Source organism: Triturus cristatus, chromosome 7 (assembly GCF_964204655.1).
Source record: "Triturus cristatus chromosome 7, aTriCri1.1, whole genome shotgun sequence".
NCBI lineage: Eukaryota > Metazoa > Chordata > Amphibia > Caudata > Salamandridae > Triturus > Triturus cristatus.
Genome location: NC_140590.1, coordinates 39,910,043 through 39,937,416, shown reverse-complemented (window position 1 = coordinate 39,937,416; position 27,374 = coordinate 39,910,043). Strand labels below are relative to the sequence as shown.

The window sequence follows — 27,374 nt, the reverse complement described above, 5'->3', positions numbered from 1 at the left end:
AAGTGGAAGGATAGGTGGTACAAGAAAAGAGATGAGGCTGAAGATAGAACAACTTATTCAGCATTTCCAGTGAGAGAAAAGGAGAAACCAGTGGATAATTATCCTATGAGAGAAATACCTGGAGGAGGATATGTACATGTTCCATGGACCAGACAGGATATTTTATCATTCACGAATGATTTCCCTCGATTGAGAGAAAAGCCCGTCGAGTGGTATAGGCAGGTAGATAGGTTTGTGAAATTGTCAAAAGTGCTGTGGGTTGACTTGAATAGTCTGTTTGATATAATTGTTCCAGCAGACTTGTGGACTGAGTGTAAAATAGTTGTGAGTTGGCCTACTGAGGAATATCCAAGAGACCCAAGAACAGGGGCACCAGATCCAGAGGTAATGAGAAAGTATGATCAGGTGATGGTATACCTGAAGAGTAAAGTTCCTGCAAGAGAGACAGACTGGGTAAAGATAGATCGAACACAACAGGAAGCGAAAGAATCAGTTCATGCTTTTTACGAGAGGCTGATACTGGCATTTAAACAATTCAGTGGAGATGAACACCTGGGTGACAAAGATTTGAGTCATTTTGTATACAGATTTGTATATGGCCTTAGACCTGAAATTGGTGAGAGAATTCGTGAGCACACAGTGGATTGGCAGAGTAAGAAAGTAGATGAGATCCTGAGGCATGCAAAATACTTCAGTGATGAAATTGAAGCAAAACAAAGAAAGCTGAAAGAGAAAGCAATGTGGGCACAAGTGAAAGTTGCGGAGAGACAGGAAGCACAGTTAGTGGAACAAGCGAATAATCCAGGAAACAATGCAGGGAATAGACCTAGATATGCAGGGAAAGGAAAGGGAAGTCTTGAGGAAGCGAAAAAAAAGTTTCCTTGTCACAACTGTGGCCAATTGGGGCATTGGAGATCGGAATGTCCTAATCCACCATTAGTAAGTAATGAAAATAAACCCTTAAATCAACAGGTGCAGAATGAAGGAAATAATCAACAGCAGCAACAACAGAAAGTTGTGAGACAGCAGAGTCAAGAGCCAAAACCGCCCTTGCCGCAGAATAGAGGGTTACAAAAGTATAATCAGGATTCAGGATTCTACAATGATGAGCAGGTAAACAAACCAAGACGTTCTAACAAAGTACAACAGTACTTGTTAAAGAGTGAAGGGAGTGAATCTGAGGGTGATTATTGACGGTGCCGAGGAGAGGAAGAAGAGTGCATACTTGGTGCAACTCTAGAAATAGACCAGGCAGGACCATTTGTGGATGGGAAAATAAATGAGGAGAGTGTTACTTTTTTGGTAGACACAGGTGCGACAAGATCAACTGTCAGGTCAACAGATGTTAGAAATCTTCCTCTCTCGGATGAAGCAATCCAAGTAGTTGGTGTAGCCAATACGCAAATCAGAACACGTCTTACTGAACCTGTAAGAGTACAGATAGGGAAATTTTCAGACATGCACAGATTCATTGTCTGTGACACAAGTCCAGTGAACCTATTGGGTAGGGACTTGTTGTGCAAAATGAACTGTACAATTTTTTGTACACCGGATGGAATAGCTTTTGATTCACCAGATGAGGATGTTTTGTACCGAGTGACTCTAGAAAATAGAGAAAGTGAGTTAATTGATGCATTTGCTGTGTTTAATCCGGAGGATTTGCCTCGAGAGCTGAGAGACACAGTGAAAAGGGCAGTTTGGGATTTTACTGGAGAGGATGTGGGATTGATGAATAATGTAGATCCAGTGAAAATTGCAGTAAAAGAGGGAATTACATATCCTAACATTCCTCAATACAAAATGACACCAGAAATAATTGAAGGGATAACTCCTATAATTGAGAAAATGATTCAGCAAGGAGTCCTGAGAGAACTACTGAGTAGTCCGTGTAATTCACCGATAATGGGACTAAAAAAGCCCAATGGGAAATTTAGGATTGTACAGGATTTGAGAAAAGTTAATCAAATTGTGGTGGCATGTTGTCCTATTGTGCCAAATCCATCAGTGATCCTGTATCAAATTCCACATGATGCTGAGTGGTATACAGTGATTGATTTGTGTCATGCGTTCTTTTCAATTCCATTGCATCATGATAGCCAGCCGATTTTTGCATTTAGGTTTGGCCAGCGTATTTTAGCATGGTGTCGTATCCCACAGGGGTATACGGAGAGTCCTTCGATATTCAATCAGTTATTGAAGAAATCGTTGGAAAGTTTGATCATGCCCGAGAGTTCAGTGCTAGTGCAGTATATTGATGACCTACTGGTGGCATCAAAGACACGTGAAGCTTGTGAAGTAGATACCATAGCTTTACTGAATCATCTGGCAGATGGAGGGTTAAAGGTATCTCCAGCCAAATTGCAATTTTGCAAGAAAGAGGTGCATTATCTTGGACACAATATTGAAAAGGGTCTGAGAAAAGTGACTGATGACAGGATCAGAATAATCAGAGAAATGAAAGCTCCAAAAACCCAGAGAGAAGTGAGAATGTTCCTGGGTATGGTGGGTTATTGTCGTCAGTGGATAATTAATTTTTCCTTGATAGCAAAGCCACTGATTAAACTGACAAAAAGTGAAATGATAGATCCATTGGATCTAGATGCAGAACAAATGGCAGCATTTGAAGAGCTCAAAAATAAAATGTGTGAGGCTCCAGCCTTGGGTATGCCTGACTATGAGAAAGAATTTGAGTTGTATTGCAGTGAGAGGAATGGATGTGCACTTTCAGTGTTAATTCAGAAACATGGATTACTGAGAAGGCCTATTGCGTACTTCTCATCGACACTTGACCCTGTAGCTGTGGGTTTACCAGGTTGTCTGAAATCTGTGGCAGCAACATGCAGAAGCCTGGAACAGAGTGAGGGAATCATAATGGGATATCCTGTAAGGGTATTCGTACCTCACAATGTGGCAATTCTTTTGACAAGAAGCAGAACTCAGTACATGTCACATAGTCGGTTGACTAAATATGAAAAAGTGATTCTGGGAGCATCAAATGTGACTCTTGAGAGATGTGTAAATGTGAATCCAGCGACACTTTTGCCAGATATTGAAAATGTGGGTGTGAAAATGGAAGATGATCATGATTGTTTGGATGTGCTTGAGTACTGTACAAAACCGAGACCAGACATAAGGGATTTACCCTTGCATGAGAGTGATCATGTGTTGTTTGTGGATGGTTCATGCCTGAGAAATGATGATGGTGTGCTATGTGCAGCATATGTGGTATGCAAAGTTTCAGAGGTCATGGAAGCATCACCATTGAAAGGAGTGAAATCTGCGCAAGTTGCTGAATTGGTGGCATAGACAAAAGCTTGCGAAATTGGGAAAGATTTGAGGACGACTGTAATGACTGATAGTCAGTATGGATTTGGAGTGGTGCATGATTTTGGCCAGCTTTGGCTACAAAGAGGTTTCTTGACATCGGGTGGAACTCCGATAAAGAATGCTGAAATGATTGGTAAATTGCTTGAGGCGATACAGCTGCCTAAGGAGTTAGCAGTTGTAAAATGTGCTGCCCATGGACAAGGGGAGGATTTTATAACGGTCGGAAACCGTTATGCCAACGATGTTGCGCAATACTGTGCCAAGACAAATCAGTCCATCAATCGGGACAGAGAGGGGGAAATGTCTTTACTCTCTGTGATGTTTACTAATGTCTTAGAAACCTGGGATGAAGTGAAACAGTTGCAAGATGAGGCAGGAGAGGAAGAGAAAAAAGATTGGATTAAGGCAGGATGTGCTCCAAGAGAAACAGACCATGTTTGGGTCTACAGAGATGGCAGACCAGTAATGCCCAACTCCATCTTGTCGTCAATGGCAAGGATGTATCATGGCCAGGGACATTTGGGGAGGGATGCGATGGTTAGGTCGTTCAAGCAGACCTGGTACAATGCAAAGTTTAGGACAATTGCAGAAAGCATCTGTCAAAGGTGTTTAGTTTGTCAGCAATTTAACACTGGAAAAAAGACAGTGGTGAGTCTGGGGACAATAGGCAGAGAAGGAGGTCCTTTTACAAGAATGCAGATTGATTTCATTGAAATGCCCCAAGTAAACAGACTGAGGTATGTTTTAGTGGTAGTCTGTTTGTTTTCAAGGTGGGTGGAAGCTTACCCGACTAGAAGAAATGATGGATTAACAGTGGCAAAGTTACTGTTAAGGGAGTTGATTCCTAGGTACGGGTTTCCAGTAACAGTTGAGTCTGATAGAGGTGGACACTTTCAAAATGAGCTTATGGGTTTGATTTGTGAAGCATTGAAAATACAGCAGAAGCTACATTGTGCATACCGACCAGAGGCTTCTGGTGTGGTTGAGCAGATTAATGGCACAATCAAGAATAGGATTGGAAAAATGTGCTTAGCCACTGGCATGAAATGGCCAGACGTTTTACCTCTAGTTCTGATGACTATGAGATCTACTCCAGATAGAACTACTGGTTTGAGTCCGCACGAAATAATCATGGGACGTGCAATGCGCCATGCATTCGTGCCTGTCAATAAGTTGGTGACAATAACTGATGACATGATTTTGGATTACTGTAAAGGCCTGGCTGACGCAGTTCATTCTGTGTTTCACCAGGTTGGAGAAGAAGCTACCACACTTGAGAAGAAGCAAGCCCATGATCTGAGTCCAGGAGACTGGGTGAGGATTAAGGTACACAGAAGAAGAAATTGCTTGATTCCAAGGTGGGGAAGGCCGAGACAAGTTATTCTGACTACGACGACTGCAGTAAAGTGTGCTGGAGTGAGACACTGGGTACATGCAAGTCATACTCTGAGAGCTCCAAACCCAAAAGAAGGGACTGGTAAAGAGTATTTTGAAGAGTCAGATTCCAGTGATGATGAAGATACAGAATCAGTGGGGAAAGAAGTAGGAAAAGCTTCGAATGAACCACTGCGAGTATCAGAGAAGAGATCAAATTCTGTAAGAGAGCCTGAAGTTTCAAAAAGCAGTGAAGGAAAAAGAAAAGAAAAGAGAAATTTCACAGAGACTACTCCTGAATCAGAAGAGGAGGAGATTGAAGAACCACTTGAGATTATACTTGAAGAAGTAGGGTCAGAAGAAGATAGAGAGGGACAGATTGTGGAAGACCCCCGAGGAGGTGTAGGGAACATTCTTGATGAGCCAGGTGAAGGGACAAGTAGACAGCAAGAAGATTGCGTGTCGGAGACTCGAGGAGGGACAAAAGTAGGGAGATCTCAAACAGTGGTGAAAAAATCTGTGGAAAAGAAGAAAGCTGCTGGAAAACGGAAACAAGAGGCACTTGAAACAGATGATGAGAATGAACAAACAGAGGGTCGAGTTCTGAGAAAGAGAACTTGGATTGGAGAAAGAAGTAATAAAGAAATAAAGCCGAAAAAGGTGTTAAGAGGAGATCGTTGGCCTAACAACAGAGTTAAGAGGCTGAGATACAAAATAATAAGAGCAAGTACATCGAAAGCTGAACAAGTGAATGAAGTATCAAGTCAAATTTCAAAAGCTGAAGGAGAAGAATCAAAGGAATCAAAAGAACCAGTAGAAATAAAAAGAGTAAGAAGACCCAACCAAAAGTACAGATCACCGGAATGGTCTTATGTGGCACTGTCTGAAGGAGGAAAAGAAGGAACAGTGACTCGAGATAATCCGGAAGAGATCTTGAGAGAAGTGGTTGAGGAAGATACTGGTGAAATTCTGAAAGTACTCTTGACTGACATTGGAGAAGAGTCGAGTACTGAGGATTTTGATGTTGGAGATCTAATACAATTTGATGTTGAAGAAATTGAAGTGAAGAATGACAAGTATCCAAACTGAATAAAGGAGGATTCACTTGGATTAAGTGAACGAAAAGATCATTTGGAAAAACTGAAAGCTGAAGAATTACTGAAGAATTGAAGAGTTCCAATAGTAGTGGAGTAGTAGAGACTAAACTAAAGTAATAAAATGGCTAACATAGAGGATAATAGAAATAGATGTGCCTTCTTTAAAAGGTGGTGTAGAATGTGCTGCTGCTGTACTGGATTATTAATGCTTCTATGGGGTGTTTTAGTTTTATTAGTTACTTTTAAAGTAGAGTTTGAGATGTATACAGAGAATGTGACAAATGTAGAGAAGAATTCGCAAAAAGTAGTTCCAATTAGAATTAGTAATACTTACATACACAAAGATAGGTCAATTAATAACTTTTCTAGTAATGTTTTTTCAAAATTGTTATATGAATATGTGAAAACAATGGAAGTAAGGGATTGCTACGTTTGTATGCAATTACCTGCATCCGTTTCAGAGGGTGTTACTTATCATCATTTACCAGCTACATATGGTATTTCCTGTAGTATTGTAAGTAGTGTTTTTTATTTGTTAGGGAAAGTAGATTATAAGATGTCTAACAGAGATAGTATTTTTGGGCATTTGCCAATGAACAAAGAGCTGAATCCAGCTAAAGAAGCTAATACTTTTGGTGAGATTTTTATTGAAGAAAAAGGATTAACATTAGATTACATTTTTAAGAATAATTTAACTTGCAGTTTGAAAGGAGAGGAGAAAGCTTTCCTGGATATGGTAGAAGAAAGGAGATTGAACATGCAGGAAAAAGCAGGAAAATATAGAGTGAGTGAGACAATTTGGGACATTGAGATGGGAAAAGAGTTGAAGAATGGGGCTAGTCCAACTTTAGCTTTAGATGCACCACAGAAAGGTAAACTTTGCATTACAAGAAGGAAATCCCAATATGATACATATTTTGTTGGGACTAGTGAGTGCCATGATACATACTTCATTGCAACAGGTTGGGGTTTCAGAGGTGGAGAAGATACAATTTTTCCAGGAGTGTACTATGTTTGTGGGAGCAAGGCTTATTACAAGTTGCCTGACCATTGGTATGGCACGTGTTATGTGGGCCTGGTTTTTCCAAAGATTTTTCATATAGATAAAATAACAGATGTAGAACATATTAATTTACTAATGCGTTTTAAGAGAGAAACTTGGTCTGAAATAGTGGGTGACATTTTTGGGGTTTTGATTCCAGCAGTGGGAATTTCTTTAAATGCTTATGGAATTCGGAAACTGTCCACAGTGGTTGATCGCTTATCGACAAATACCGCTGGAGGGTTTCTTTTGGTGAATACGGAATTAAGTGCCGTACGTGCCATGTTTATGCAAAATCGACTTGCCCTTGATATTCTATTGGCCAAAGAGGGTGGAGTCTGTGGAATGCTGAAAGTTCAACATTGTTGCACTTACGACGAAAGTAAAGACCTGAAGGTCTATATCAAAAATATTACTGATTTGCATGAAGAATTAGTACCACTTGAAGCTGAGAATTTATGGACTAAAATAGCTAATAAAATGATAGCTGTTAAGGATTTTATTGCAAAAATAGGTAGTACTATTATAGGTAGAATATTGTTTCCTTTAACTTGTATAATTATTGCTTTATTGATAATAAGATTGGTGTGTGTGTGTTGTAAAAACAGGGGAGGGAGGAAGAAATTGAATAAAGAAAAGAAAAATAAGAGGTTGAAAAGAGAACCTCAAGAAATTGAATTAGAAGAAAAGAGGGAGAGTGTTTACTTAGAGACAAAAAGGGATGATGAAAGAGTGACTGGTGTGTAATGTTGTGTAAGGGGAAAAAGACATTTCCGATTTCTCCTAAAATGGGACTAAAGTTTCACTAATTTTTTTTTTGGGTTTATTTGGTGATAAAATCACCAAAGGGGGGATTGCTGGAGCGGAGTTTTCAGTTTGAAAATTCAGTGGCTTTTGAAGCTCTGGCATGTCTATTCGTTGTACTAATTTATTAATAATTAATAATTAATTATTTGTCTTGTGCAAGAGTGTTTATATTAATCAATCCGTTTGTCTTAATAAGAGAGAGAGTTACACGAGGGTACGCATAAACGTGCTGATTAATTATAATGTGCGTGTTTTCATGTTTAAACGTTGCTATGTGCTGTTTATTTTTGAGCACAAAACGCTTTCCGAATTAATGCTTTTCTATGTTGCAAGTGCTAGATAGATGCATACACATAAGGGTATTAGTGGGGTTAACACTGTTTAATCGCTATGCTGTGGTAACGTTGTTTTTGTTTCTTTTAATTAAGATGGTCTATTGAGGCCTATGATGGCCTAGAAAAGATGGCCGATTTGTAAGCCTGGCTGTGATTTATAATATGAAAACTGTGACGAGGGAGACCCCTGCTGGAAATGGTCCTGAAGCTAACTGACCATGGTCCTTGCTTGCTTGTTTGAAAACTTTCCATAAGGACAGCAGCAGTTTTGGGAGATCTCCAAGTGAAATGAAAATGTCCTTGGCAGCCTTGGGAAACAAAGGAGCCTTAGAGAAAAACTCTGAACTGTGGCTCGATTGCCGAGGAGAAGTAGAACTAACAAGATACATTTTTTATTTCTTGGTTCCTGTTCCGTAGTCTTTATTATGTGAACTTTTCCTGAGCGGAGATTTTCAAATGTAGCGATGTTACATCCTTTCCTTCTCGCTCTGCTCAGCAGGTCCGGCGGACATTACAACTTTTTCTATGTTTCCAATGTATCTTTCCATCGTTTTAGACACTATAAGAAATGTTAGCCTAGAGAGGGTTTTTTGCCACTTGCCATTTTGCCTGTGCCGCGTACCGAATCTGCGTTGCTGAGGATCGATGCTGAAGGGACTTCGTCTTGAGAGACATTTACCGAGAGATTTGTCCTGACCCGTTCTGACATTTAGCTAGAATAGGTAACTATGAGAAAATGATTTACTCTGATTGATTTCCTTTGACTAATTTTAGATAAAGCAATATAATTTTAAACATGGTGTTGGATATTCTTTCTTGTCAATTATTGGGTTTACATTTTTGATCATTGCTGTATATGTTGTATAGATTATGTTTAAGGACAGTCACAAAAACCAGGTCTTATCGACCTCGATATAGATGCAGGGTGATTAGGAGTTTTTCTTTCCACAGGTTTATTGCTGGTAGAGTATTTGAGCGTATGTTAGTGTAGTGAAATGGGCCCTAGCGTATGATGTATGCATGTGCGTGTAACTGTGAGATTACTCTATCCGTGGTAGTGGGAATATTATACACACCCTGATCTCTATCACTACCACCCTGCTGCATCTCACTGGGTGGGCCCCACTGCTGCCACCCTCCCTCCAGCTGCACCTCACAGGCTGTGCCCCACTGCTGCCATCCTCTTTTGAGCAGCGTCTCACTGGGTGTGTCCCACTCTGCCACCCTCTGCGGCTGCATCTCACTGGGTGTGCCCCACTGCTGCTATCCCCTGCAGTTGCATCTCACTGCGTGTGCCCCACTGCTACCATCCCCTGCAGCTGTGTCTCACTGGGTTGCCCCATTGCTGCCATTCCACTCCAGGTGCATCTTACTGGGTGTGCTCCACTGCTGCCAACCTGCTCCAGCTGTGTCTCTCTGGGAGCGCCCCAATGCTGCCACCACCCCCTCTAGCTGCGTCTCAGTGGGTGTGCCCCACTATTACCACCCTTCCTTCAGCTGCGTCTCACCAGGTGTACTCCACTGCTCACACCCTTTCTCCAGTGGTGTCTCACTGGGTGTACCCCACTGCTGCCACACTCCCTCAGCTGTGCCTGACTGCATTCCTTATTTACCTCCTGCCCCATCCTTCTTCTTCACCACCTTCTCTGTTCCCTCCATTCCCCTCATGTATCCTTTTCATCTCTTCACTCCTTTTCCCTTCATCCTGTCACTGCCCGTCCTCTTTTCAGACCTTTCATTCTTCTCCTCTCTCTTCCTCATTCCTAACCCATTTCCTGTACCTCTAAACCACTCCTTTCTTCCTCCTCTCCCTCAGCACGGTCCCTTCTCCTCTTCGCAGGCATCCCTTCCCTCCTCCCTCTCTTTCATTCCTTGCACTCAGTTTCCCCCTCACCCTCTCAATCATTTTTCTCACACCTCTTCTCACCCCTTCCTTCCCTCTCCCTCTCGCTTTCATTCCTTCAACCTCTTCCTCCTCTCTCCATCATGCTTTGTCACTCCCCGCCCTCTTCGTCCTGTTCTTCACTGCAGCTGGTTTATTACACACTGAGTTAACCTACAAGAGCATGATCTTGTCCAGAAGATATTCTGCTGCTTCCTCAACACCCCACACCCAACACCCCCCTCCCCGACATATTCACTCCTCACCCTCAACCATCCACTCTGAAATAGTTCACAAACAGACATAGTTCAGCCTGTTTACCTTTGCACACACCTTTGCACAAACACCCCAAACACACCCTAACCAAAACATAGCACAGGGGTGCCTGCATTGGTGTTAGGCAGCCAAATGTGCGCAAGCACTAGGAAATTACAGGAATGTGCCATGTAATGGTAAATACAGGGCATTCTTGCCCCTTTTCTTTCACACAATGCACCAAGGTGGCTTCCTGTGTTGTGTTGCATGAAAAACTATAAATATGGGCCTGGGAGATTAAGGGATTTTTCCAAGCACAGGATGGTGAGCCAATGCCAAAGCAGACAGTTGTGGCTTTAACACCACATCCTGTCCCTGCCTTCTGTGATGTAACATTGTTGGCAGCACCCACATTCTGAAAATTGTTCCAACACCACTGCACCCTCCAGACTCCCCCTACCTCCTCCAGACACCACTTTCCTCCTCACCCTCACCCCTCCCCATCCAGGCACCGCTTCCCTCTTCACTCTCACCCCACCCCTCTGAAACGGTTCCCTAACAGCCATATTTCAGGGTGTCTGCCTTTGCAAAAACATCACAAACACACCATGACCAAAACTACCCATTACTGACACAGGTTGGCATACTCATATTTATAGAAGCCACACTCAAAACACCTAGGCACATCCTGACACAACTAAACATGCACAAACACATCTTAACACACCACAACAACCTACAGCACAACCACAAGCAGATTGATTTACCTGCACTCATACACACATTTGCAGCTATAAACCCTGACGCAACTGAAGACACTTCGCACATGCCAGGACACAGAAACAGTGGCACACCTGCACACACCCACACAAATTAGACACCTGCACCCCTAAAGAAAAAGACATTAGCACACCTGCACACACAAACACATTAGCACACCTGCACACACACAGAGACACATTAGCACACCTGAACACACACACACACACACACACACACACAAAGGAGCACAAACACACACAGTAGCACAAACACATACACATTGGCACAGCTGCACACACAAATTAGCACACCTGCACATAAACAAAGACACATTAGCACACCTGCACACAGTCAGACATATTAGCACACCTGCTCACACACACATACAAATTAGCACGCCTGCACATATACAGAGACACATTAGCACACCTGCACACAGTCACAGACATATTAGCACACCTGTACATACACACAGACATAGCCACATTAGCACACCTGCACACACACACATAGACATATTACCACGCCTGCACACAGAACCAGACATATTAGCACACCTGCACGCAAACAATCACACCTGCACACACTGACACATTAGAACACCTGCACACACACACACTAGCACAAACACACACACACACACACACACACTGGCACACCTGCACACACACACACACAAATTAGCACACCTGCACAAAAACAGAGACACATTAGCGCACCTGCACACAGACACATCAGCACACCTACACATACACACAGACATAGACACATTAGCACACCTGTGTGCGCACACATACACAGACACACACATAGAGACATTAGTACACTTGCAAACACACAGGCACATTAGCACACCTGCACACACACACACACACGCACACACACACACACACACACATTAGTACACTTGCACACACACACACAGACACATTAACACACATGCACCCACACACAGTGACACATGCAGCACCTGTAAAGTGCACAGGGAGAACTGCTTGCAAACTTGAACCTGGGTCACACTGGCAGCAGTCACAGTTTTGTTCTGTTCTTAGGTTGAGTTCAGAAACAGATTTGTAAAGGTCCTGCTCGCTTGTTAGATAGGACTGAATGCCTGGGAAACTGAATGAAGAAATATGTGTCCCTGAGACATCAGCCAGCCTTAGACCCCACAGTACGATCAGTAATGGTCTCCGTGTAATAATTCACTTGGAGAAACAAATTGAGGCAACAGAATATGAGCATTTAATACAAACCTCTCACTTGTGCTCAGGGGTACTGACCAGGGGGTGTGAGCTCTATCTCATGCTCAGGGATAGCAGTCAGGGGGTGTGAGCTCTCGCTTGTGCTCATGCGTAATGTCCAGAGAGTGTGAGCTCTCACGTGTGCTCAGTGGTACTGGCCTCGGAGTGTGAGCTCTAACTTGAGCTCAGTGGTACTGGCCTCGGAGTGTGAGCTCTAACTTGTGCTCAGAGGTACTGCCAGGTAGAGTGATCGCTCACTTTTGCTCTGGAGTACTGGCCGGGGGTGTGAGCTGTCACTTTTGCTCAGGGATACTGGCCAGGGTGGGGGGGGGGGGGGGGGGGGGTGAGGTCTCACTTGTGCTCAGGGGTACTGGCCAGGAAGTGCGAGCTATCACTGACTTTACAGTGGCTTCAAGCAGCTAACGTAAACACTTTGATTTTCAACATGGTTAAACGGGGCACTGGAAACAGTTCGTTGTACTTTTCCACTGGCATAATGTTTATCGAAGCGCCTCTGTCTATGATGAAAGGTAAGGCGCACCCATTCACTTTCGATGTGATCCTAGGGCAGTGTCCAAATGGATTTCGTGCTTTCACTTGTCTGTCTAGCTTCAACTGGCATTCTACCTTGCAAGAAGCTAATCCTACATGCACATGTCGTTCAATGGTCAACATTTGAGATCTTACACCCAACTTCCTCTCTGTCGCTCGACAATGACGGTGACGAACCTTTAGACGAGGAATTTGATGACAATCAACGTTGTTCAGTTTCTACTTGCCATTTCTGAGGTTGCTGCTTGGCCTTCTGGGCGTGAATGGAACATTTGAAGAACTTTCTGGCATCCGTTTTTTTTTCTCAACGTGACGTGCTTCATCTTTATTCCATTTTGTTTTTTCCACATGACGCACTTGATCTTTCCCTCTCTTTGCAAACCATTACAAAAAGGTTCTCTTTCCCACAGCCTTTGAATATCTGTCCAATGGCGGAACATTGACCTTCATGTGGAAAGGAAAATCCACATCAAAAACTCAAATTATTTTTTCTTTGGAGACATTACTTTGTGGCCTTCTCCATTTTGTTTTGGCTATTTTTCTCACTCAGCGCTGATTCATTTGGGCTGTTCCTGCCTGCATGTTAGCTGCTTGTCTGTGAGTTATTTCTTCTGTACTAGCAGCCATGAGTACTCGCATCAAGCTGAGTGTTTCTTTCAGCATTCATTGTCTGAAGGAATCGGAGAGACAACCATCTATTACTCTGAGACGCATGGTTTTCATCATTGAACTCATCGAACTCGCAATGCTTGATGAGCGAATCAACTCTTTCTACAAACCCATTAATAGTTTTACCAGTTCTCTCTCTATTTCCTGACTAAAAATGTAACTTTCTTAATCGGCATTTGGCAGTGCATTTGTTGGAGCCGGCCTCGTGGCGTGGTCCTGTTCCCCCTCGCTAAGCCGCACGAGGTCCCATGCACCTCCATTTTGGATTGTACGTGACTCTACGTAACCACCTACGTGACCCCGCTCCACCCGGCCTCGGTCCCAGCGAGGCCCGACATCAGGGCGCCAACCCCTGGCCAGGGGGATACCACGTGAACACCTCCCCACTCCCGGCGGAGGGCAGTATCGATGGGACCCCCAACCGTCCTTCCACACCTAGGTACGATCGCCCCACAGCTCTCTTGGGCCTGACGCCTCTCCTGCTGGGTGTCTGGCCGCTCCCGACCTGGCCTCTCCACCCCCCGGGCGCAAGGGTTCGGACATCAAAGGGCTCCAGACCTATATCTGGGACGACCCGGCAACAAGACGGCAGTTGTATCCCGGAGTCCAGAGCCCTGCTGATCGGATCGCGGCTGACCCTACGGAGAAAGACTCATCCTGAAACTACACTCTGAGCCCTGCTGACGACGTCGCGGCTCCATCGTGCTTAAAAGACCTTCACGAACCTTTGGGGCCCTGCTGACGCTGTCGCGGCCCGACTTTGTTGAACTTACCATCAGAGCCCAGCTGACCTCGTCGCGGCTCGACCGAAGCGGACCTACCACCGGAGCCCTGCTGACTGTGTCGCGGCTCGACCCAAGCGGAACTACCACCCGAGCCCTGCAGACACCGTCGCGGCTCCCCCCGTCCGAGCTGCTTTGAGACCAGCACGCAAGGTCTTGCGCAGAGCCTCCCCGTACCAGGCTGGTACTAAGACTGTCCCGCTACCCTACCCCTACAAAAGACATTGAGACTCTTCTGGATCACTCGATCCCCCTGTAAATATATTGAATGTGCTACCATTGATAAAGTACCAAGATAAGCAACTGATACGGAGTCCTGTGTAGTGGTGTTACTGGGCCTAGTACGATCACAGGAGAAGGACCTCTCCTAGGAGGCTTCTCGGCGGCGCTCGGCTATAACTTTGCGGTAGGAAGGGGCCCCGGAGTAGTCCCCCCGACTCCCCGGTGGTCCTCCCTCCAACAGCATTCAACTTGGTGTTCAGCGCTTATTTGGTTTGATGATCTGTCCGTTCACCACTGAATGGTATGTTCTTTATCACTTCTTTGGTTTGACGGTACGTCACTTCTCCACTGAGTGGTATGTTCTTTATCGCTCTTTTGGATTGACGGTACGTCGCGTCTCCACTGTGTGGTATGTTCTTTATCACTTCTTTGATTTGACAGTACGTCACTTCTCCACTGTGTGGTATGTTCTTTCTCGCGTCTTTGACTCCTTCACCTGCCAAATTCTTTAGAAATGTAATGTTCTTTTTTTCACTTGCTTTTTGCAGGGCATCAATAAAATACACAAAGATTTTGATCTAAGCAGTCCATCTGTCACCAATATTCAGATTTTTGGCAGTATCAAAGGGAGGCGGTGGTTTAAAGAAGGCGGCTGCATCATAACCTCGGAAATATTCTGCTGGTGAGAGAGTAGCCTGCTCCTACAGTGTTGGCTGCCCACTTGGGCTGGCACCTTCATTAAGAATTAGCCGTGTGCTTACATTTGGGTCATCTTGTCACCTCTCTAGTAGTGAGGCACTGCCTTCTTTGGTGGTGAGTAGCAGTTTTGCTTCCGGCACGGGATCTTCAGTGCTCTCACCTCTTTGCATTGCACATGGTTTCTGCTACCTTTAGTGTTTTGTTCCTTGCACTCGGTGATCAATGCCTTCAGCGCTTTTTCGTGCCTGGTTGTTGTTGTCTTTAGCATTGTCGTATTGTATGAATGACGCCTCTGTTATGTTGCGGCATAGTATCTCTTGTCTTGACTTTACCAGCAAATTTCTAGGCGATGACAAACAAACTTTCAGTAAACCTTTTTTTTCTTCATTGGCCTTGTACTGGCTGGGGAGGCGCTTTGACGCCACATATGCAAACTGATGATTTTTACTCCTACTGAGGAACACACGGCACACAGGAGCAGTTTGCTGGACCACAGGAAACTCTCTGGGAGAGCACTCTCTGGGAGAGCACTCTCTGTTCCTCGGGTCATGGGGTTTACATAATCCCCTGTCTTGTTGCCAGCTGTAGCGTTCTTCCCAGCCCAGGTACATGTAAATGGTTGCGCCACAAATGGAGCTTGGTATTACACATCTTTATTCCTTAGCATGTAAGCGTAAACGGAACAGTCTACAGCATGAATTCTATCCCACACCCAAGCACTTACGTCACTGTTCTACAGAGTCTTTCAGGGACCAAAAGGGTCCCATCGTCGCTAACTCAGAAGACACTACTCTGTGTGTTTTTGTCATTCTGAGAGTGGAGCAAAGCTGCTCTGGCATTATGACCCCTGGTAGTAATACGGTTTATGAAGAACATCCAGGTTATCAAAAATGGGCTCAGGTCCACTTGGCCTTAGGAAGCCAAGAGTGAGACCCCACTCTCATCCGAACCCCAGAGCACCATGTGTGTTATAAAGAGGAGGTGCTTTGGGAAGTCAAGAGAGTGACACCCACTATCCTGCCCGAACCCCACAGCACCACAAGCGTTATACAGGGGAGGAGCTTTGGTAAGCCAAGAGAGTGAGCCCCCCCACTCCTTTCTAAACCCCACAGCACTCCTGTCTGAAACCCACAGCACTACGTGTGATATAAAAGGGAGGCGCTTTGGGAACCAAGAGAGTGAGACCCCCACTCATGTATGAACCCGACAGCACCACATGTGTTATATGGGGGAGGAGCATTCGGGAGCCAAGAGAGTGAGACCCCCCACTCCTGTCTGAATCCCACAGTACCATGTGTGTTATAATGTTATAAAGGGGGGCGCTTTGGGAAGCCAAGAGAATGGGACCCCTATTCCAGTCCCAACCCCACATCACTACATGAGTTGTAAATGGGGGGGGGGGCCCTTTGGGAAGCCAAGCGAGGCCCTCACTCCAATCTGAACCCCACAACACCACATATGCTATAAATGGGAGGTGGCTTGGAAAGCTAAGTGAGTGAGACCCCCAGTTCAATCCGAACCCTACAGCACCACGTGTGCTATAAAGGGGAGCGCTTTGGGAAGGAAAGAGAGAGAGACCCTCAGTCATGTAAGAACCCGACAGCACCACATATGTTGTATGGGGAAGGAGCATTCGGAAGCCAAGAGAGTGAGACCCCCACTCCTGTCTGAACCCCACAGCACCACGTGTGCCACACAGGGGAGGAGTTTTGTGATGCTAAGAGAGTAAGACCCCCACTTCAGTCCGAACCCTTCAGCACCACGTGTGTTTTAAAGGGAAAGCACTTTGGGAAGCCAAGAGAGTGAGACCTCCACTCCTGTCTGAACCCCACAGCACCACGTGTGCCACACAGGGGAGGTGTTTTGTGATGCTAAGAGAGTAAGACCCCCACTTCAGTCCGAACCCTTCAGCACCACGTGTGTTTTAAAGGGGAGGCACTTTGGGAAGCCAAGAGAATGCGACCCCCACTCCTGTGAAAGCCCCACAGCAGCACAAGTTGTGAAGAGGAGGCACTCTCAGAGTATATGTGTAGGCATGCCACAAAGACCTTAGAACACACAGAAAAGCAGACATACACATCCTAACACATATTTACACTCCTAAAGCACACAAACACACATGCACACACATGCACACACACCACCATATGCATGCACACATGTGAGCACCCACACACCCACTAACTAAACATTCACCCAAACACTTAGAGCCTGATTACAAGGCTGGCAGTCTGAGGACTGCCAGACCTATGGTGGCGTGGCAGTGGCAGTTGAGCCACAGACGCAGCGGCAGTCAGACCCTCCTATTACGACTTAGGCAGCCGTACCATAATTGCATTGCAGGCTGTGCCAGGGTGCATCCGTCAGCGGCTCTGTAATATGCAAGTAGTGCAGCTTTGGCATCCCTCAGCATATTACAAGTTTCAGGACTGACAGAGGTAAAGTGTTGAAAGAAAGTGGGCTCTACAGGGCCCCTTGTGCCCTCTCAGCCTGGGGATGCATGCAGGGGGGCACAACATGTGCCCCCCTGTGTGCAGGCACCCAGGTTCCTGCACAGCATGGACTTTCGAGCCCATGCCATGCAGGAACCCTGTGTAGTGTTCCCATTGTGGTGCGTCTTTTAAAGGCACTGCCGCCTTCGAAAGACACACCGCAGTGGGACCACCATGCCGCCTGCCTGCCTGCCAGACCACAAAATTGGTTGTAATCTGGTGGGTGGGCAGCAGCAACCTTCCGGGGAGCAGTGGCACGCCAGTTAACACTGTTGCGCCACCACTCTTCCAAAAGTCATAATTAGGTCAACAGTGATACACACATATACAAGTATAACTGACACGCCTTAAAAAGCACACACGTTCACCATTCTGTTTTTGCCCTATCTCCCCCCCCACTCTCTCCTATTTTTATAACAGTCCTTGCATAACCACCCACATGTCTAATCATTACTGTGCCATAGAATACCAGCCCCTGAGATGGCAGGATCAGTCAGGGTGCCCCCTTACCGGAATGCGCCAGCGCTCCCTCATGGCGGTCTGCAGGGCAAGGGAGGACCCTGGCAAACAAGGCAGGCAGAGATTCTCCCCGAAGTCCTTGGAGACTTGACACATCAGGATGCAGGGTACAAAGGTGCCACAGAGACCTAGAAAGAGAGCGGGGTCAGGACACTGCACAGGAGTAGCTTCATGTACTAGTCTTTCAGGCCTCCTTCCATTCTACCCACACACAAACATGCTGCAGCTTCACTTCCAGAGGGCCTCAAGAGGTCTGCTTTGCATCAAACCAAGGGCTCTGTAGCCCCAGGGGTATGCCCACAATCCTGGTGCAGTCCAGCGGTCAACAGAGGTAGATCAGAGGGCTGGGCCAATGCTGCTGCCACCGAAGACCAGCATGTCTGTGATTGTTTTGTTTTATAAGGCAAACCGTTTCTTTAACAGAAATGGGGCCGCATTTTAAAATAAAAGTTTATTTGCTTTCTTGTTTGTTGAAAAGAAGGCAGTGGTAATGTGGCCCATGGCCTCCTTGTGTACTTTATTTTTACATTAACAAGGGGCTTATGTGGGACCCCTTCCCTTTTGAAAATGGATTACCACCTCCTTTGTGTTTAGTTGCTCGAGTTCTGCCATGAAAGGTACAGATCGGTATTTGGGAGGGACGCGTCCCTTCCAGATAACGATTCAGTACCCATTCGAAATCCTGTCTTAGGAGTCTGAAACACTTTTATGATCACTAAAACGTAATTAGTAAATAAGAAAAAGCATCTTCACGTGTGCAAACCCAAATTGCAGGGTTTGCGATCGTTAACATGCTCACCACACCTGGCACTAGGATCCCAACCAAACCGGGAAACTGAAACAGCCCTTCCCGGTTGGCAGCTTGTTGGTGTCTGGTACAGCGGGGGCTTCGAACAGTAGCGCCCGTGGAGGGAGTGCTGCGGGACGGCGGGGTGGGGCGGGGGAGGGACAGGGTTGGGGGTACTAAACTCCGGCTCACGGCCGACCGAAGTAATGTAAATAAATAAATAAATAAATAAAACAAACTTCATTGCGCGCGCTGCATCGCCATTTGGCGTTTCAGCGTGTGCAATGAAATTCGTTTTATTTATTTGCATTACTCCGGTGGGCCATGAGCCGGAGTTTACTACTCACCACACTGCCCCTCCCCCACCCACCGCCCCGCAGCACTCCCTCCACGAGCCCCTACTGGCTTCGAAGGGGGTGAGGGTGGGATGGGAAACGCTGAGTGGACACAATTCTTATCAACAGAGGTGTGCCCATGTGTGAGCCTGAGTGAACGTGCGCCTGTGTGTGCGTGTCATGTGTTCGCAGGGTCTGACACTCATAGATACCCGTGTGTGTGCCTGGGTAAACATGTATCTGTATGTGTTCGGGTTGTATGCGTACAAGGCGTGAAGCTCACAGATACTTATGTGTCTACCTAAGTGCATGTGTCTAACTGTGTACATGTGCACAGTGTGCAATACTCAGACATTCATGTATGTGTGACTAAATACGTGTGCGCCTGTTTGTTATGTGTGTTGCAGTGTGTGATACTCTATGATACCCATGTGTGTGTGCCTGAGTGCACGAGTGCCTGTGTATGTGATACTCACTATGGTATTGCAGGGGCCAAAGTGCACATTCACCTGTGCGCTTCATGTATATGCAGTCTGTGATGCTCACAAATGCTCATGTGTGTGTGTGTCAGCGTGCACATGCGCCTGTGTAAGTGTGTTGTTCTTGTGCAGTGTGTAATACTCACAAATGCCCATGTCGTCAAAACAGTCCATCACCTCGGAGTGCCAATCGCTCCTCTGAGTGCTAAAGCTTTGAGGCTGGCTGCTGATTGGATGACTCATGTCAGATTCTGTGAAAGGACACAAGAATAACACAAGATTTATAACTGTTACTGCTTTGTCAAAATGGACATGTTGTCTCAAAGGATAGTAGGTCTGGGCGAAATTTGTGCGACTTCCTTTCAAGAAAGTATGTGAAATGCCACAAAATGATGCAAAATGAAATAACATGCTAGTTTCTTGCATTATGTGCCTCCATTTTATGGGAAGAAGTATTTGGTGCTAATAAATAGTACAGAATCACGTGTGATACTTGTGTTCTGGTCGTGCACATTGTTCCTATGCTCCTGCAAAAGGTTTTTTATTCAATCTCCATTGCAGGCATTACAAACTCAGACAATACTCATAACATGTGTTACATAAAATGCTGGAAATAAGGCAAGATTATGGTGGTTTATAGGCGGTGTAAACATCATTTTGTCTGAATGGTGCTTGATCCAGGGCAGCGGGAGAATACCACATGATCCGCTGATGAGCACACTTCATGGGCCTCCCCCATACTATGCGGCTGCCCGAGGCGCCCGCAGGGTGCCCTAAGGAGAGCGGGCCAATAGTGCCAGCAAGGCACCAGCCCACCCCCCCTCTTCTTGGTGTGGGGACCCCTCGGGGAAGAGTCCCCCTACCCTGGCAGCCAGGGTGCTGCGGCACGCAGGGCGCGTCATTTCCGGGGCGCGAGGAACGGGAGGGTATATAGGCCTCCCCCACCCACTGACTTTCCTCTTTGCGCCCTGGACACGCCATAGGAGGTTCCTGGAAAACCGTGCCGGCGCCCCATTAGTCCTTCGGGCGGTTGTCTGCCTGAACAACCGGGGGCTTGCCTTGCTACGCTCCGCCATGAAAGAGGCGTGAGTAATAAGGGACCGTGATCCAGGAAGAGGATCACCGAAGGGGCAGCACAGATGGGGTTCGCCCCAGTGCTGCTTGGCTCATCAGGCGGGCAGGCAGCCGAGTTGGTTGCCTGCCCTTGGATCGCCCGTAAGATAACCCACCATTTTACATAATGGTGTATGTAATAAACCTGCAGCAGTTTTTACCCAAACAAAAATTGTGTGGTGTGTTTTATTTATGCTTAGAACATTCATGCTTTGTGGTGGGATGGGGAGTGTTGCCTACTGCTGGTGCTATGCGGCTGCCCGAGGCGCCCGCAGGGTGCCCTAAGGAGGGCGGGCCTATAGTGGCAACAAGGCACCAGCCAACCCCCCCTCTTCTTGGTGTGGGGACCCCTCGGGGAGGAGTCCCCCTACCCTGGCAGCCAGGGTGCTGCGGCACGCAGGGCGTGTCATTTCCCGGGGCGCGAGGAACGAGGGGGTATATAGGCCTCCCCCACCCACTAACCTTCCTCTTTGCACCCTGGACACGCCGTCTCCCACCCTACCGCTTACCCGGCGTGGAAGCAGCGGGGGAGGCATAGAATGTTGTAATGTTGCTCTTTTTCGTTGCAGGCGGAGTTACAGGGCAATCTGGAAGCAAATGGGTACCGAAGGGTACCTCTGCGCGGCACCATAGGGGGTGCCAGAGCCCAGAAGCCTCATGGGAGGTTCCTGGAAAACCGTGTCGGCGCCCCGTTAGTCCTTCGGGCGGTTGTGGGCCTGAACAACCGGGGGCTTGCCTTGCTACGCTCCGCCCTGAGAGGGGCGTGAGTAATAAGGGACCGTGATCCGGGAAGAGGATCACCGAAGGGGCAGCACAGATGGGGTTCGCCCCAGTGCTGCTTGGCTCATCAGGCGGGCAGGTGGCCCAGTTGGTTGCCTGCCCTTGGATCGCCCGTAAGATAACCCACCATTTTACATAACGGTGTATGTAATAAACCTGCAGCAGTTTTTACCCAAACAAAAATTGAGTGATGTGTTTTATTTATGCGTAGAACATGCATGCTTTGTGGTGGGGTGGGGAGTGTTGCCTACTGCTGGTGCTATGCTGTATTTGTTTCCAGGTCATGGACACCAGGAACGGTGAGGACACAGACGCTGAGAGTGGCGTGGATGAAGAGCTGGACATTGGCAGCTGGCCATTGGCTGCTAAAGGGCCCCAGTCTGGCAGAAGAATTTCCATTGGGGCAGCGTGGAGCACATGCTGCGTTTTGCCGTAGTCGCACTAGCCTTGGGCCGGTTTGAAGTGTGCTGCTCTACGATGCGATGCGGAAGGAGTCGCCAGGTTTCTCACTGGGGTGTAAGTGCTGAGCTCTGTGAGTAGTAGCAGCGGTGTGCCTTCCACTTACTGGCTAAGGGTCGCTGGGTAGGTTCCTCTCTATCCTACCGCCATTTGCTGAATTATGTTGCTTGGTGCAATCTCCAGGAACGTAGATCATCTATCTGCTTTTAACATAGATTAGATGCATTGAATGGGCCCTGAAAAATAGTTCTTGCACTAGTCTAACATGCGGCAGCTTTGTTCTGGGGGGGGGGGGCAACAATGTAACCACGAGCCTGACACCTCAACTCCAGAAAGCTAAGAGACACAACTCTTAGCCACACCTCACTTCATCTCAGAGATAAAAGCTTTCAATCCAGGGAGAAAGCATACAGAGTGTCATTATGGCGAAAACTGCTTTGGTCGCAGAGTCCCTGTAGCAATTAGCCGAGGCCAATGAAGAGTTTCTAAGTTCCTCCCCTGATTTGGACGCAAGGCAGATGGACAATGAGAAGTCTTTGCAGATAGCTAATAGTTCCCTGCTACTCCATTGGATAATGGCTCAAGTGAGTCAGGTGAAGTGTGCAATAGCTGCCCAGGAGGGGGGGATACTATTCTAACCCAAGACCTAGGCGTGTGTTGTACACTTAAGGCTAGAGAGTGTCGAGGTGGAGACGAAGATCACAGGGGGGTTGCAATTTGGGAGGGTGTGGTGGGGCCGGGTAGAGTGGCTCGTCGTTTAAGTGTAAAAAAAAGAGCAGATACATCAGAAAGCGATGAGTTCTAGGGGCCTGATTCACAGAACTAACTTAAGACAAAATCCTAAACTTACTACCATTTTGGTATTCACAGAAGGCACATACTCATTTTGGTATTCACAGAAGGCACATACTCATTTTGGTATTCACAGAAGGTACTTACTCATTTCGGTATTCACAGAAGTTAGGAGTCCTAACTTTAGGACTCCTACATGCCTTCTGTGAATACCGAAAGTCTTAAAGTTAGGATTTTTCTCAGTTTAGGAGTAACTTTAAGCATTTCGGTATTCACAGAAGGCATATACGAGTCCTAAAGTTAGGACTCCTAACTTCTGTGAATACCGAAATTAGTAAGTGCCTTCTGTGAATACCAAAATGAGTAAGTGCCTTCTGTGAATACCAAAATGGTAGTAAGTTTAGGATTTTGTCTTAAGTTAGTTCTGTGAATAGGGCCCTAGGTGTATGGAAGGCAGAAAGGCTATATTAGCTTGCGTAGCTGGATGCAGTGGAGGAGTTAGGGCAATAAATATTCCGATTGTGTAATAGTCTATAATGTTGGGGCAACTTCATGTCATGATAATGGAGTTTTACATAGTCAGAAGTATGGGACCATAATGAACTGGTTGTCCTCGTTCAACGCAGAAATAATCGTCTTACAAGAGACCCATCTCAAAGATAATAGTCCCAAGATTGCTATCCCAAAGAAATATTTGTATGCATATCTAGCATCAGCCAGGATAGTTTTATATGGAGTGGCAATATATCTGGCTAGATCAATAGATTGAGAGATGAAATAAGTGATAAGGGATGAGCAGGAGAGTTGGATTCGACAGAAGGTGCGAGTACAAGCTCTTTCCTTCAATCTCATGAATTATTATGGCCCAATACCAGATGACGTAAGCCCCCTGAGGGATTTCTATATTATAGCTATGGAGGCAGAAGGGCCCATGATATGTGAAGGTGACTTAAACTTTATTTAAGATCTCATGCTAGATATCTCGAACAAGATCCAAAAAGAATTAAAACCCCAAACTGCCTCGACCCTTGCGTCAGTTAAACAGGATTTCACTCTGGTTGATCCTTAGCGAGTGGACCATTAAGGGATGGCGCAATACACGTGTTTGTCCTGCCAATTTAATACTGCATCATGACTTGATTTATTTTTAGTGACACAGATTCTTGGCTGGAGGGATACGGATATACTGGCCAATGGCTTCTCAGATCACTCTATTATATGTATCCACCAGTAATATGAATAGGTAAATACTGTAAGACCAAGGTAGCAATTTGATAAAACTCTTCTGGTAGATCAGGCTTGGTTGTTGGGAATGCATATATTCATCAAGGAGTTCTTTTAATTAAATAAAAAATGGACCACAGCCTTTTCGGTATGGGTGGCCATTCAGGCAACATTTCGTGGCCAGGTAATCGCGTATAAGTCGAAATAGCAAAAAGAGCTTAGTGCTCGAATTTGTGACCTACAGTTGACATGGCTCAAGACGCACTAGGTAGGGAAAGGATGGATGAAAGTGCGAGGATAAAAGAGCAGCGCATACTTGTAGTGAGGATATGGATACACCATCGGACGCTGCTAAGTTAGCATAAGTTAGTCAATGCTTGGCCGCCATTTTGCTGCTTTTGCTCACATTACTACATGGCACATTTCTCGTAAACACTTTCCTTGCTCGCTATCACATGAGAAATGTCTGCATTTCATATATTTAGTTGAACACTCTGCTCCTCGTCTGCACAGCGTGTTCAAGGTAAAAAACACAATGATCTCTGTTGAATTGCTTTGGTCAGTCTCACGTCTCTAGCCATAACACAGAACACAGCTGCAACCCTGGAAATCTGGTGCTTTTAATATTGCTGTGCATGCATGTTAAGACAGTTGGAGAAAACGCTTTCCAGGATAGAAGAGCTGTGCTCGTCCGGAGATGTAAATTCCTGCATCTGACCTTGGAGGTATGGGCTCCCCTGACAAAGCCTGGAGGTCTTCTTTAATTATAATAAACTAGCTTCTAGGAAGGGGAGGGTGACAAGGCGCTATAGTCCTGTTTCCACTTTAATTATAATAAGATTTCCCCTTTTGTTCTATATGGAATTGTAACTATGCTGATTTGTTTGATCTTATGCATTTTGCTGCTAGTATTGGCTGCATTATAGAGCATGTTAGTTACAATAAACGTTTTAAACTATACTTCAAATCTATTTACTCATGTTGTGGACAAGTACGAGAGTTTGAACAAAATAGTGTTCTTGTTCCCATGTATCCTGAGAGGAACGGAGTAGCATGTTCTAGGATATCTAATCATTGGTAGCTTCGCTGTAGCATGGGGAACGAATGACACTATAGTTAGTCGGATAGGGGATCTGGGTACCCAAGGCGGGTATTTTGGTACACCACTACACACTGAGGTCCTAGTTTCCTGCGCATAGTTCTGTATATGTGCAGAATCCCTGCAACATGGCGCACCTAACGTTTGATCTGGTTCTTAAATACGAAGCACTTTAGTAGTACTTGTGCTTGTCCATGATACCCTCGATTCTGTTTTCCGGTAAACAGCTGTGACGGCATAAACTACCTATATTGATATTTTTTATAGGTTTTTCTTCAGGCTTGATCCATCAAAAGGTTTTATAGTTCTTTTTGAGTTACTTCCCCATTGCGCTGCCACTCATTAGGTTGTTCTTTTTTTCTTGATATGGCCGAATCGATATTCAGCACAATAGATATTCGGCACACAGCTGCGGGGTGCTCCATCATCATTTGACTGCTTATGGAGTGCCCAACGCGGGTGTCTCACTCATTTTTGTGGTAGGAGCTGATGCGGCTCACCACTTTGAGGTGTTTTATTCTTGGGTTACGTTTCCAGCAGTGGATGGTGATGATAATTTGTTCCATACCTAAACTCACACTGCAACCCCTATAGCGTATCGGCCATATACAACTCTCAATCAATCAATCAATCAAAGAAATTTATAGAGCGCACTACCTACCCGTAGGGTCTCGAGGCGCTTGGGGGGGGGGGGGGTGCCGCTACTGCTCGAACAGCCAGGTCTTGAGCTTCTTCCTGAAGGAGAGGTGGTCTTGGGTCAGGCGCAGGTCGGCCGGGAGGGAGTTCCAGGTCTTGGCGGCCAGGTAGGAGAAGGACCTTCCTCCAGCAGTGGTTCTGCGGATGCGTGGGACGGTGGCGAGGGCGTGGCTGGCGGATCGGAGGTGGCGTTTGGGAGCGTAGAAGTTGATTCGGTTGTTGAGGTAGCTCGGGCCTTGGTCGTGGAGAGCTTTGTGTGCGTGGGTAAGGAGGCGGAAGGTGATTCTCTTGTTGACCGGGAGCCAGTGCAGGTCTCTTAGGTGTCCGGAGATGTGGCTGTGACGTGGGATGTCGAGGATGAGTCTGGCTGAGGCGTTCTGGATGCGCTGGAGTCTCTTCTGGATCTTGGCGGTGGTTCCGGCGTAGAGTGCGTTGCCGTAGTCCAGTCGGCTGGTGACGAGGGCCTGGGTGACGGTCTTCCTGGTCTCCGTGGGGATCCACCAGAAGATCTTCCGAAGCATGCGCAGGATGTTGAAGCACGATGAGGAGACGGCGTTGACTTGCCTGGTCATGGAGAGGGAGGAGTCCAGGATGAAACCCAGGTTGCGTGCGTGGTCTGTCGGTTTGGGTGCGGTGCCCAGGGCGGGGGGCCACCAGGAGTCGTCCCTCTGGAGGTTTCCGATTTCAGCATGGCAACACCGTATTTGGTTTAATGAAGCCCTACCCCACACCGTGACCCCGGTCTGGTTAGGCCCTTTGTCAATTCCAGGGGTCACTTGGCCAGTTTTTGCTGGGTACACACCACATCCACGCTATCTAGTGGTCACTGTAGACAAGTTGCACATCTTTCACACCTCCTTGATTGCGGTGCACAGGGCTCTAGTACAATACGTCTCATGCAATCTTCAGATGGGAGCACCTAGGGCTGCTGCGCAACCAGCTGGACCTGTTGGACTAACTATTAGTCCAGTTATGGTTAATTCGGTTATGTGCAAGCGTCCTCAGAATAAGGAAGATTTACCTTATTGGCTTGTGGAGAAATTTGACCAGCTGGAAGCAGTATGTCCAAATACATCTCCTGTGGAGAAACACAGGATTCTTGCTATTAGTCTGCAGAAAGACTTAATACCCGAAGTTTCAAGAACAAGATGTCCGGACAAGTCTGCGTAATCGTTTTGATTCAGGAAAAATTCCAATACTCTGGTTTTGTGGTGAAAAATCTTTATATGAGGGTGATTTGAGAATTCTGAGTAGAATTGGCAAAGGTGACAAACAGCCAACATGTATTTCGCCCCCTTATATGGCCATCCGGCCTAGATCTTCTTGGGTGCATCGTATTTAATAAGGAGCTTTAGTCTTCTTTAGGCAGTGTGCCTGGTGATCCTAGGTCGATCTATTAAATCTCTGGCAAAATTCCCACCGGTGCGTCTTCTGAATAAGTCAATTTCGAATGTCAAGGGAGATGCAGTTAACTTTCAAGTGTCTAATGCTTTGCGCCTTGTCCGGGATGAGGAGAAACCCAGCGAATTACCATAAATTATTGCAGAACCTTA

The 27,374-nt window shown here is 46.3% G+C and overlaps 1 protein-coding gene across 1 annotated transcript in view; it reads right to left on the bottom strand.

Moving 5' to 3' along the window:
* LOC146808756 (cornifelin homolog A-like) overlaps nucleotides 1-27,374 on the bottom strand; it is a 90,585-nt gene that overhangs the window by 7,499 nt on the left and 55,712 nt on the right. Inside the window, exons 2-3 of the mRNA XM_085614234.1 lie at nucleotides 19,805-19,909; nucleotides 18,049-18,185 (exon numbers count right to left, since the gene is read on the bottom strand). Coding sequence (XP_085470360.1) covers nucleotides 18,049-18,185; nucleotides 19,805-19,901 — 234 coding nt within the window. The 5' untranslated portion in view covers nucleotides 19,902-19,909. The remainder of the gene's footprint in view (nucleotides 1-18,048; nucleotides 18,186-19,804; nucleotides 19,910-27,374) is intronic.